The sequence below is a fragment of the Hyaena hyaena genome, unplaced genomic scaffold (assembly GCF_003009895.1).
Source record: "Hyaena hyaena isolate Hyena2069 unplaced genomic scaffold, ASM300989v1 scaffold_748, whole genome shotgun sequence".
NCBI classification, from domain to species: domain Eukaryota; kingdom Metazoa; phylum Chordata; class Mammalia; order Carnivora; family Hyaenidae; genus Hyaena; species Hyaena hyaena.
The window spans coordinates 6,942-20,713 of NW_024081382.1; the positions used below are offsets into that span (position 1 = coordinate 6,942).

The 13,772-nt window shown below is 41.2% G+C and overlaps 1 protein-coding gene across 1 annotated transcript in view; it reads left to right on the forward strand.

Annotated features, from left to right (window-relative positions):
* The first annotated feature begins 4,251 nt into the window (after positions 1–4,251).
* The window catches only part of CYRIA (CYFIP related Rac1 interactor A), a 36,419-nt gene continuing 26,898 nt past the window's right edge, over positions 4,252–13,772 (forward strand). The window contains exons 1-2 of the mRNA XM_039218319.1: positions 4,252–4,287; positions 10,522–10,601. Of these exons, the coding sequence (XP_039074250.1) occupies positions 10,532–10,601 (70 nt within the window). The 5' untranslated portion in view covers positions 4,252–4,287; positions 10,522–10,531. The remainder of the gene's footprint in view (positions 4,288–10,521; positions 10,602–13,772) is intronic.

Here is a 13,772-nt window from a genome sequence, read left to right on the forward strand (position 1 = left end):
TGAAGGTCTGAATTAGGATCATCAAGGTATGGACAGGAAGGAGTGTGCACAGTTTTCCAAACCATCTGTGGGAATGTCCTTATTAGGTAGCTGATGAGCATGTTCTGGTGAGACCTGATGAACATGGAACGGAAACTCTCCAGTGGCAACAATACACTGCACTGTACTTTTTAATGTCTTAAAGGATGGATTTGGGGCACCTGGGTGCCTCCGTCGGTTAGGCTTCTGACATCGGCTCAGGTCATGATCTTGTGGTTTGTGATTTTGAGCCCCACCTCAGGCTCTGTGCTGACAGCTTGGATCCTGGAGCCTGCTTCGGATTTTGTGTCTTCCCCTCTCTCTCTCTGCCCCTCAGTTATTCACACTGTCTTTCTTTCAAAAACAAACATTAAAAAAACTTTTTTAGGGGCGCCTGGGTGGCTCAGTCAGGTGGATGTCCGACTTCGGCTCAGGTCATGATCTCGAGGTTCATGGGTTCGAGCCCCGTGTCGGGCTGTGTTCTGACAGCTAGCTCAGAGCCTGGAGTCTGTTTCGGATTCTGTGTCTCCTTCTCTCTCTGACCCTCTCCTGTTCATGCTCTCTCTCTCTCTCTCTCTCTCTCTCTCTGGGAAATGGATAAAACAGTAAAAAAAAAAAAATTTTTTTTAAAGAATGGATTTGATGTCCCATTTACTCTTTGTTTGGGTAGACAGAGCATGAGATTGAGACACAGGATATCTCCATTCTGGACCCTTCTTTGGCCCAAATGTATAGTGGGTTCTTGAGCAAGTGCTTTTTTGTTAAATAGTAGCTTTAAAATGATGATCTCGGTTCTAATGGAGAATGTATTGTGAACACATTTGGGACTATGTATCAGGAAGTCCAGAATCCATCTGGAAGGCATTGGAACAGATACTTACTATCCCTGACCCGTGAGTTCTGATCTGTAAAATGGGTCCATTAACACCTTTTCTACATTTGATGCATGCTCATGGTGAGGAAGAATGTGGCCAGACACATCTTTGACAAAGACGTGATGTAACATAAATATCCCATTGTTGTATTCATGATTGGTCTGTGGCTTTCATGCTATGTTGCAGAAAAATATTAAGATCAACTCAGACATCTTATTCCCCCAAATACTGAGTTAGAGATAAAGAATCAAAGTCTTTGATTTATTAATATCTTTACACCAGGGATTCTACATATTATAGGTTCTGGTACATACTGGCTCATTCCAAGTGCTCACAGAGCTTATCCCTTCTGACAGAGCCATTGGGTATTTATCGTCTTAGACCTTAAGGAAAAATACTGGGGAAAAAAAAACACCCTGTAGGGCTACTGTTTTTTTTTTTTTCTCTCATCTTCTCTTCTTTATTGATAAATGTGGTCTTGGCTTAAGAATTCTCTTTTCAGATAGTCATAGCTTCTAAAGAAATCTTCCAAGTGCCTATTCATGAAGATTGGTATTGAAATTCCGCTATATTCAATACCAAAACGGCAGCACTAATGCCTGCACTCTGGGCTTGAGTCCTTCGTTGTGTCTTACTTATAGTAAACAAATTAATTTCCTCTCAAACTGTGCCCACGTTTTTTAAAAGCAAGCTAAGATTGGTTTTATTTGGTTTTACACTCTGGGAATACAGCTAATACTATTATTCAATTTTTTTTCTTCCAAACAGAGACAGTGTTCCAAATTAAAGAGTGTGTGTGTGGTTTTTTTTTTTTATATATAGCTTATTGTCAAGTTGGTTTCCATATAACACCCAGTGCTCATCCCCACAAGTGCCCTCCTCCATGCCCATCCCCCCTTCCCCTCCCCCCTGCCCCCATCAGCCCTCAGTTCTCAGCACTCAAGAGTCTCTCATGATTTGCCTCCCTCCATCTCCCCAACTATTTTTCCCCTTCTTCTCCCCCACCGTCCTCCGTTAAGTTCCTCCTAATCCTCCTATACGTGCAAACATATGGTATCTGTCCTTCTCTGCCTGACTTATGTCGCTCAGCATAACACCCTCAAGGTCCATCCATGTGGCTACACATGGCCAGATGTCATTCTTTCTCATTGCCATGTAGTATTCCATGGTATAGATAAACCACATCTTCTTGATCCATTCATCTGTTGATGGACATTTAGGCTCTTTCCATGACTTGGCTGTTGTTGAAAGTGCTGCTATGAACATTGGGGTACATGTGCCCCTGTGCATCAGCACTCCTGTGTCCCTTGGGTAAATTCCTAGCAGTACTATTGCTGGGTCATAGGGGAGTTCTAGTGTTAGTTTCCTGAGGAACCTCCACACTGTTTTCCAGAGGGGCTGCTAGATGTGTGGTTTTTTTGTTTGTTTGTTTTTTGTTTTTTAAGTTTCTCCTGTCTTTTGGAACTAGAAATGTTAGCAGAGAACTATTTTTTAAGACAATCTTTGTTTTCCACTGAGCAGGCTTAGAGCTAACTCCCGTGGAAGTGGTTTTGTGCTCAGAGCCAAGTAGTCGCAGGAAAGCCCATTGCGCATCCCAAATTGTCCCCCTGGGAGCTGAGGGCCTCCCTTGGCAGCAGCGTGAAGGCTGCCTCAGCAGACACTGTTCACACGCCTAGGGTGACTGAGAAACACCCTCCTCCCTCTAGACTATTTGGGGGAAAATATGAAAGCACCCATTTCAAAATTATCCAGCAGGAAAAGAACCTTGAGGAATCTGCCTTCTGTACTTGGAAGACTTGCTGAGTCATCGTCTAACTTGTGACTTTTGTCCTCCTCTCTTCTCTAAATACCCCCCCCCACCACCCTGCCCCTGCCCCCCGCTGGAGGACTTCTCTGGGCCAGTCCAGACCCACAGGGCTGCCCTGGGGACGCTCACTTCCAATGCGCCAGCTTTGGGGGAGACTCCACCCCCCTGTGGTTTTTGAGTCCCTCCCTGTCCCATACCAGGGGGCGGGGCTAGTGTGGAACAGGCCACTTTGGAAGGGAATGGAACAGAAACCGTGGATCCTCCTCTAAGAAAAGAAAGCGCCTGTGCACAGCCCACAGATCCTGGCCTCCTGGGGGCCTGACGCTCCGGGTCCCCCGCTGTGGGGAAAAGACCACCGACCTCAGGGCTCCAGACTCTCAAAGGCAAAGGTGACTCTTCTATTCCCCTGCGGTCCTCAGGAAGATGCTTTAACCACCGGAACCTCTTTTTCTTCCAATAAACATACAGATAATTATAGCCGGCTGGAGGGTTGAGCGAGGTTTGAGTGAAGGAAAGTGTGTGGAAGCGCAGACGTAGTGCCAGGCACACAGTGGGCACTCAAGGAAACGTGGATGTTCTGGGGGCGCCTGGGAGGCTCAGTCTGTTAAGCATCCAACTTTGGCTCCGGGCTTGATCTCATGGTTTGTGGGTTTGAGCCCCGCATCGGGCTCTGTGCTGACAGCTCAGAGCCTGGAGCCTGCTTCGGATTCTGTGTTTCCCTCTCTCTCTGCTCATCTCCCCACTCGCATTCTGTCTTTCTCCCTCTCAAAAATAAACATTAAAAAAAGATTTTGAAGAGCCACGTGGATGTTCTTGTCCCTCTTATGTATAATAATATAATAGTAAGTTATAGTGTCTCTGATTCTCAAGATGTACCAAGTACATACTGTTACTTTCACATTCAGTTAACATTTTTGAGCACTAGCCATTTATCAGAAATTTGTTATATGCTTCCCGGGTAGATCACATTCTTAAGTAGGTTACTGCTTCCCTAAATAGAATGGGCCTCACCTGAGTACTGAGGCCTTGCCCTCCATGATTGTATGTATACCCCACCCCCACGTGCCCTGTGTATTGAGGGTGTTCAACAAGTCATTGGCTAATTCCCTCAGGTAATTATTAAAGGTGGCTTTTTTTTTTATTTTAAAAAACAAAGGCGGGCAAACCATAAGAGACTCTTAAATACTGAGAACAAACTGAGGGTGGATGGGGGGCAGTGGGGGAGAGGGGAAAGTGGGTGACGGGCATGGAGGAGGGCACTTGTTGGGATGAGCACTGGGTGTTGTATGGAAACCAATATGACAATAAATTATATTTTTTTAAAAAAAGGGAGAAAAAAAAACTTACCACTGAACTGCTGCCAGAGTCCCCTGTCTTGGAATAGGAGTTTGTGTTTTTCTTTTATTTCGCTAGGTCACTATCATCAAGAGAATCAGTGTGGAGACTGGGGGGAAGTAAGTCTCCTGGGACTGAGTGGGCAGTAATCCTAACTTCCTCTTCTTTAGATTGCTGGCAAATCTGTGCGTTACCCCTTTGTCCTTCGGCATGCTGTTTCTTTTCAGTGGAGACGTTTCCTGAGCCACTTTGGTATGGCTTTCTTCATTAGATATTTGTGTTTTCCTTGACTTCCTACTATATTTATGAAATGGGACACAATCATAGACACAATCATTTAGTTAAAGTTTGCAGTTTTCAAGGATTTTTCTAGCATTTACTAAAAGAGTGGCTTACTTATTCCTATTTTCAAAAGCATCTGTGTGTGCTCGGAATTTTTATGATGGAAATGGGTAGTAATCTATAGAGTTATCTGAAGACCCCAGGCCTGAATTGTTACAAACTTCCATGAATATCATTCTTCTGGGAATTTGGGTTTTTTTAAATAAAGATTTATATATTTTTTAATAAATTTCTATATTTAATCTTAACAATCCTAAATTTTCTACTCCCTAGAAAATGTATCAGTCTCCTACGTATATTTTGAAGATAAAATAAGAAGAATCTATCTAAAATACGATGTTCAGCACATAGAAAAGTATCTTGAAGTGCTAGCTTTTAGTGTCTTTAGATATTGGCCTGGGGATAGTGAAAGCTTTTTGCATAAAGAAACATGGATTGGGGCACCTGGGTGACAGTTAGGTTAGTCGGTTAAGTGTCTGACTCTTGATTTCAGCTCAGGTCATGGTCTCACAGTTTGTGAGTCTGAGCCCCGCAGAGACAGCTTGGAGCCTGCTTGGGATTCTCTCTCTCCCTCTCTGGAATTCTCTCTCTCCCTGTCTCTCTGTGCCTCTCCTGCTCAGGCTCTCTTTCTCTCTCAAAATAAATAAATAACCTTAAAAAAAGAAAGAAAGAATTGACCTTATAAGACCGAACATGAAAGATAAAGAAAGATACACCTTATATGAGTCAAGGGACATTTTATTTCTTCGATTCTCTGCATATCTTAAACCATAACATGAGTTGTAATGCTGAATAATGGTAACTAAAATTTGCATGACATTTTACAGTATATGCAGTGTTTTCACACCCATTTAATTTCGTCCTAGAAGAATGTTGTACAGAAGATATTATTATGGGACTATCATGCAGACGGGGGCCCCAAGTCTCACAGCCAAAATGACTTGCCCCAGAATAATGGGAGAAGAATTGGATGGTGTTTTATATTTGTGCAGCTTTTCCAACTTTTTCTGTGTGATCTCCTTCATCTACTGCTTACACTATTTATCTTTTGAGAGCATCAGGTGGCCACGTTATTTCGACTCATTCTGTGCTTCAGGTTCTCAATACTGTGTCTTACTCTTCATCAGTAAATCTTAGCTTGAAAAGCCATGGGAAAATAGGTCCAGCCAATAGCTAAGGCCCAACATGCCAAGGATCCAGTGAAGCAGATACCCACACACCTTTGCTTTGGAGGAAGACTCATGCCTCTAAGAGCAAAAGGCCATCCAGAGTGGTAACCGGTAGAAGGAAAACCACCTTCCGACACTCTTCTCCAGAAGCAGGGGACATCCCAAGTAAGAGTCAGAGAGTGTGTTTGCAGGGCCCAGTCCTTCATAAGTACTCATCCAATTGGCGTGTCCTTTTCCTTTCTCTTCATCTGATAGCCAAGATCTTGTAGTTTTCCCTTGCCGACCCCTGCCAGACTCGCCTTGCAGAAGTGGATTCGGATCTAACAACACTCGGGCACACTGTCGCTATAGCAAGTCGCAGGAGGGCTTCACTTTAAGATGATCTTTGAAGATGCCAAAGGAGTTGTGCACGTGTGTGTGTGTGTCTGTGTGTGTCTGTGTCTCTGTCTGTGTGTGTTTAAAGTAAGCCTAAAGCTTATAATATAGACAACATTCTATTTTCAGTAATAAAAATGCTCTATACATTATTGCTTGATCTCTTTTATGCCTGGATTCCTTCTTACCATCCTCCTTTGTGACTTCTGTTTCAATTATTTTACTACTTTACCATCTACATTTTTTGGATATATTTCTCTCCTTCAAACTGGTTCTCTTCCCTCTCATATTTCTGGGGAGACCTTTCCTATCCCTTGAACTTACATAACCAGCATGGAAACTGCCAAGAATCATCATCCTTATTTTAAGGACTCGGGTTAAGGCTCTCCTGCGAGACCCGGAGCACCTGCCGCGTGTCTGTATTCTCTCTGGTGTATGTCCCCACACTGTAGAGGAGAATGGCAAGCAGCTGGCGTCCCTTGGGACAGACCCAGCGGCGGGTCACATTAGGACCATAGCCATGGAGTTACCAAATACAACGTGGAAACCTGAGTTCCCGCTTCCGCGGGAGCCCTGGACTTCCCGCCAAGCTGCCGGCCGCCCATCCAGCTGCAAAACTTCTTCTGCAGCCACGGGAGCTCGAGAATTGGCTCCTCCTCAGATTCGACTTCCTCTGTCTACTCTTAGCCACAGGAGACTTCCCTTTGTCTCAACTATCTCTTAGCTATGATCCTTTTTTTCCTTTTTTCTTTTTAATAAAAAAATATAGAAGAAGAACAAGAAGCTCTGCTTCTTTAGCGTAACCCATTTGTTTTTATTTTCTGGACACCAAATCTTGAAAGAGACCATTTTTCTCCCTTGCTATGCCCGGCTGAAGCTCAGGTCCAAATTGAACGCTTGCCTCCAGTAAACGTGAAGACCTTATGGCCCAGGTGACCTTCAGTGCACATACTACTTGCCTCTTTATCTTCCTGTTCTACTTTTATTTCTTTCTTCTCCCCACTTGGGCTATGTAAGTATTTGCATTCTGTAATAGTGTGTAATAACTTACCTTAGGTTCTTTTGTGGAACAAGATAAAATATTAAAAATAACCATCTTATTAATGAATGAAACCATCTCATTAGTAACGCGCTGCACAGCAGTGGATTTTGTGGGCACTGAGGAGCTATTTGCAAAGAGCAGTCACTGCCATGAAGGTGATGTCTGAGGCTGTAGTAGAAGCCCCGTGGATGAGCGTCTCTTCCAAGGGGACTCCGGGGTCTCTTCTCAGTGACTGTCTATGTGATGTTAACTCATTTTGTAGACCTTAAGCCAGCATACACTTCATGAATTCTTATTGACCTTGAAGAGAAACAGAAATCCTCAAATCGCTCTCTACTTATTCAGAGTGTGTATTGATGGGGCGCCTGGGTGGCTCAGTCCGTTAAGGGGCCGACTTTGGCTCAGGTCATGATCTCGCGGTTCGTGTGTTCAAGCCCTGCATCAGGCTCTGTGCTGACAGCTCAGAACCTGGGGCCTGCTTCAGACTCTGTGTTTCCTTCTCTTTCTGCTCTTCCCCTGCCAATGCTCTGTCTCTCAAAAATAAACAAACATTTAAAACAAAACAAAACAAAAAAACAAAGAGTGTGTATTGAAATGCAGGTCCCATAGGACTGCACTTGACCCCTAATACTACTTAATGTTCCACAGTCATTGTTCTAGACAGTTCCTGTTAGGGGTATGAAACATCTAGAATATTGGGAGTTCCCTAACTGACTGCAGTTGATGTTAGAATCATGTCCCAAAATGTTTGACCATATCAGCCAACCAGCTTAAATAACCTTTTGAACATCTAGAATTCTGCAGCCAACTGATATTTGCTTATATTTCCACGTGTGTTCCTTTCAGGCTGTTGCTAATTTCAAAGGATTGACATGTTTCCCACCCAGGTAGTCTGACAATAAAATCACGCACAAGACAGAGTTTTAGGAGGAAGCTAAATCCATTCAGGCCTCTTGCAACACATTAATAGCACAAAACCAGGAAAATCAAGAATATTTAGCTTCCATTAAGGTATTTTATGTGGAAGTTGGGACTGCTGTTAAACAGTGGAATCATATTACTACCAGAAGCGTCTCCAGGTCTGAATTGGAATTGTTCATTAAGCTGGAAACAGATTATTTCCCAAGAGACCCCAGAAGGGTTTGTGAATGTTCCTCAGCGGCAGGGATGGACTGTACGAGTTCTGAGCTTTTGAATTTGGCAGGATCTACATCATACAGGGTTTTTGCTCAAAGACATCTTTTTAAAAAAAATGTGCATGGGAGGAAGAGAAAAATGATAGAAAGAATAAGGAAGATTCAGAGCAGAGCATGGTGTTTGCCTCCCAGTATGTGCATACACGTGTGTGTATGTGTGTGCAGCCACATGTATGTGCATGCCCCGATATTCATATACCTCAAGCTGGGAGAAGTCTAAGAAGTGTCTTTTCCAACCTTCTTCCCAACACAGAATTCATTTTTGCAATATTTTTACAGGCTGATAGAGCACATTTCTACTTAAACACCATCAGTTATAGGAAGCTCACTATTTCACAAAGCAAACCCCTCAATATTCAGACCACTCTAGTGGTTAAATTGTTTTTCACGACACTGAATGAAGATCTTCTTCAGTTATTTCTTCAGTGACCCAGCTCTCTTCCCTAGAGCTGCATGCAACCTATTAATCCATCTTCCGTTGGATAATCCTAAATAAGTATTTGAAGGCTGTTATAATCATCATAATGATGATGGTAGTATCATCATCATTATTAATACTGGTGGCACAGAACATTTCTTGAGCACTACCTATAAGTGATGCGGTAATAAGCATTTTATATTTTGATCTCATTAATCCTCAAGACTCAATGAAATAGATAACATTTCATTTATATATTTTGTTTTATTTTGAGAGAGAGAGAGAGAGAGAGAGAGGGAATGAGTGGGGGAGGGGCACAGAGAGAGAGAGGAAGAGAGAGAATCCCAAGCAGACTCCACACTCAATGCTAAGTCCAATGCGGGATCTCAAGACCCTGAGATCATGACCTGAGCCAAGATTAAGAGTTGGAGGCTTAACCAACTGAGCCACCCAAGTGCCCTGAAATAGGGAGATTTCAAAAACTCTTTTTACAGATGAGAAAACTGAAGTTTGGAGAGGCAAAGCAGCCTGCCCTGGGTAACAGAACTAGGATGGAAATCGGACTTCCCAGTCTCTTTTATAGCTCCACATTAGTGACCCATACTGTGGATGATGTGTGCAGGTGTTTTTTCATGGGACGATTATGGGGACTAGACTGCCATCTTCTGCATCCAAGGGAACTGCTGTCCGCATACTGTCTCACACAAAACATTCTCCTCCCATCACAGCTTTCTTACAGTGGTGTATTTTTAGGAATTCCTGTGTCAGCGTAAACACTGTCAGAGCCCTGTGCACAGAAAACTGCAGCCTTGCGTTTTTCTTTTAGTGGTCCAATGATTTTTCAAGTTGATCTTTTACAAACTGAGGTGTCTGAGTCATGAGTTAGAGAAATGCCTTCCAAAAAGCACAGCATCCAGAATCAAACTTTGCTCTCTGAGTAGGTGCTGAATGAATGAATGGACCAGTGGCCTTCTGACGAAAATAGTTAAATGTCTAGAGCTGAGAGCAGTAGAAATTTTGCTGTCTACCTAAATAATAACATTTTCCATTTTCTTTCTTTTTTTATGTTGGGTTTGTGAATATGTATCAAATTTGTATTTCTCTGCTGGTTTGATTCACCCATGCAATTATGCTAAAGTTTCATTGAAAATGACTTTTTAGATTAATATGAATACCGCTTCATATTTACACTTCATAAAGTACTCGGTCTCGTTACCATTGAAATGTCAAATTATGAGAGCTTCTGACTTTTCAGCAAGTTGCACCTCTGGGAAATCTGGCCTTCTACACAGGCCATGAGGGGTCTCTGGGGCTGTAAATCTGTGTTTTCTAAACTCTTTTCTTCAGAAATTTTAAGAAACTTACCTTTCTGGAAAGATATTTCAATAATGCCTTCGTTGTTGTGCTTGTCCATTAACATGGTATGTTCTCACATCAGTGGAAAGGAAACAAAGCAATGCAGAAGTATTAACTGTAAAGGTTCAAGGAACTGGTGAAGGGGAAAGGGAAACCCATAGAATATACCTAAGCTCTGCCTCCTATAGCTAAAATTGCTGATTCTTAGAATAGAGTGTTCTTTGATTAATTTTCATTATTGTGAGGAGATCCAAGATACAAGTGTATTCTTCAGAGACAGCTATGACATTCTTCTCACTGTCGTACTTTATATGCTTTACACGCAATATCCCTAACTTTTGGAGACCCAGGACCTCACAGATATTTATCTGTCCCTGATTCAAGAAGTAGTTGCTAAATTACTAGGCATCACCTGGTGTGGAGATACTTTATATCAGATGCAGCTATTGGGAGTCCAGCATGATGGACAGAAATTAGTAAAATATATATCCAACCTTTTAAAAAGTCTGTTTTTTTTTTTTTTCTTAAAAAAGAAAAGTCTACTTTTCATTCTGTTAATGGTATTTGGTTTTGTATTGTCTCTCCTAGGTTTGCTGGGATGGGAAACCTGCTCAAAGTCCTTACCAGGGAAATTGAAAACTATCCACATTTTTTCCTGGATTTTGAAAGTAAGTTCCAAAAATCAAAAGATAATGATGGGAACTTTTTACATTCTTAATAGCTTGTTGATAGAGAAGTTATAAAAATTTTGTATGACACTTAAATCCAAATGTCACTGTTCATTTTTTCTGAGTCTTCAAAGACCATTTTATTTCTTTCTCTTCTTGTTATTTTTTTTAAGAAACCTAATAGAAAATCTTCTTGACGTATACATGATTTTCTTGGATCTTATAGCCAATCAGCTTTCATCAACTAGCATCAGTCATCATCATGTATTTTTCATAGTAATTTTTATGAAATGCTATGTCATAGTCTAAAGAAAAATAGTACCTATAGTAATTTACATAGATTAATATAACACAAATATCACTGGACACAAAAAAGTTTATAAAACTAGAAAATAGCCTTACAGATTATTTTTGAGTCATCTCTGTTTTTCATGTTACCTGATTATACAAAACTATCTCAAAATTTTGAGATACCCCTCTCTTATTTCAAGGTTATGTTTCTTTTATGTAAAGGTTATTTTTTCTAAAGTAAAGTGGCTTTTGAATTATGACTGAATAAATATGGAAGTTATTTTTCTTGTTTATTTTCTTGATTGAATACATTTTCAAATGAGTGACACATTCATGTTTTATCAGCTAAGCTTATGTTTCCACCTTCACTCCTGTGTTCCCCCTTTTCTAAATTACAGTTGTACAATAGCAAGAACATTAAATGTCCTTTTTCTCAATATTTTGTGCAAACTTTAATCTGCTTTAACCTTTAATTTTTCAAGTATCTATCTATATTAAAAATAAGTCAGAATTTCCTTGCATATATATTAAACTTGCTAACAAATTTTCTGTGTAAATTCTAGAAGACCCTTTCAAGATACAGTAAATAAAAAGATGACTGCTCCCTAGATACACCTTTTCAAAACCTTACATGAGTCTAAAATAGCTATTTGTAAGGAAAAGTACCCCCAAAACTCATGTGTTCTAAAAAAATATATTTAATTTGGATTATATTCCATAAAAGATATCTCACCTATTATTTAACTCACTTTTCTGGTTTTGTTCTTTGGATGGTTTGGTTGGGTTTGATCAGGTTGGGTTGGGTGGGTTTGGTTGAGTTGGGTTGGGTTGGGTGGGACTGGTTGAGTTGGGTTGGGTTGGGTTGGGTTGGTCTGGATTGATTGAGTCGGGTTGGGTTGGGTTGGGTTGGGTTTGGCTAGGTTTGGTGAAGGCGGCATAGGTGGCTAGGGGCGTGGGTGGGAACTCAACAGCAGAGTGATTGGACACATCAAAAGGAATGGGCTTTTTTACTGGTGTCACTTTTGCAACTCCAATATACATATCTCTGTTGTTGTTATTGTTGTTGTTAAAATGAAGATTTATCAATAACTTTAAAGAATTTTATAAGATCTATTACCTCTTAACACTATCCCCCTCATATTACTATCTGCATGTTTAGTTGATTCCTTCCACCATTGTACACTCTTGCTTCTAGCATAGATAAAGTCCAGAACAGTCGTAGAGGTAAAATACCTCATTCACTCAAAACTTGGGGGGGGGGGGGGGGGATGTAAACACCTAGGGTAGTTAAATGGCTGCACGTTTTTTGAAGCTCTAAATTCTACACGCACCTGCACCTGCTGCTTACACATGCCTACCAGGTTCAGTGGTCCCCATTTGTCTATTTACCTGTTCTTGGATTCTTGGCTTTCTGTGCTTTTACAAAGAGTAGTTCTGAGTTCCTTGTCGAGTCTAATTTTAAAATCCTTCCAAGTGATAAAATAAAAGTCTACAGGGATTTAAAGCAGTGGTTTTCAGTGGGTGTTCTCTGGAGTTCCAGAGTTCTTAAGTTATGCCTCGGGGATCCCTGCCCCAGCTATAGCAGAGGGACCACTCTTCTTCTTTCTTATGACCCAGTACTCTGGTCTGCTCAGTCTTGTAATTTGAATAGTTTCTTAACTTTTTCTTTTTTTATTTTTCAGAAGGTCATGGTGGCTAAAAAAAAATAAACAAAAAACATTTAAACATCGTGAATATTGATAATGGCTTATGATACTGAAACTCAACTTGTAGATATACTAATAATTTCTTTAATAAGGAACATATAAAATAGGTTCTCATGCCTTATGGCTCATTAGGACGAGAGCAATGGTATTTAAGGAAAATATAAAACTATACATTTACCGAAAATACATAAACTATTTATTTCCCCATCAATCCCAAGGAGACAGTTAACATTTCACTAAGACTCTAAAAAGATAAATAACTAACTGAAGTCACACAGTGAAGATGACTTCACTATGGAGATGGGAACATGAACACGAGTTTCTGGCTTTCATCCTTCTTAAGTGCTCATCACAAGCAACTTCTCAGAAGTGCTATAGTCATCATCCCATTTTTGACTAGAGAGGGACATCTTATTTCTCTATGAACCAAGACAGCTCATGGAAAAAATAGTTTTTTCTTAACCCTGAAAAGATGATTTTCAAAAAAGAATGATGGTAGACCAGAAGGATAGGAAAGGTAGGTTGTGGTCATGATTTTTATTTAAGTCTGTAGATTTCAGCTCAACTCAGTAGTGGTATGTGGAATATGATTACGAGCATCCATGTAAGACAGGCAGCATCAAGGAGACAGAGCTAAACAAGAATAGTCATTGCCTGGTGGAGTCTCAGGCTGCTGTGCAGACAATATAGGCCCATAGTTCAAGACAAGATAAGCTAAGGGGCTTAAGGGCCCACCACAGCCTGGGAGTAAAGACGGAGGAAAACCTTGCGTCTGGTTTCAGGGAATGGAAGACTACAGTAGGAATTGGAGAAGTCTTCCAGCAAAAACTGTCCTTTGGAATGGGCTTTAAAGAATGAGTGGTTTTTCTAGAGGGATCCAGGGAGAGGAGTTTTCCATCAGTGGAAATGGGGATAGCAATGGGAACGGCATAGCTGAAGAGCAGCAAGAGGCCCAACTTACATTAACACAGCATGTTTGCGGAAAGGAAACGCGAGCAGAAATGGAAGGCTGGTCTGGGCTAGACCACAGGGGTTGCGGAAGCTTAGGACTAGTGCTCCACAATTGGATCAGTAATTGGGACTGTCCTCAAAAAGAATAGCTGAGGGGAGCTGGGTGGCTCAGTCGGTTAAGCATCCGACCTCACCTTAGGTCATGATCTCACAGCTCTTGAGC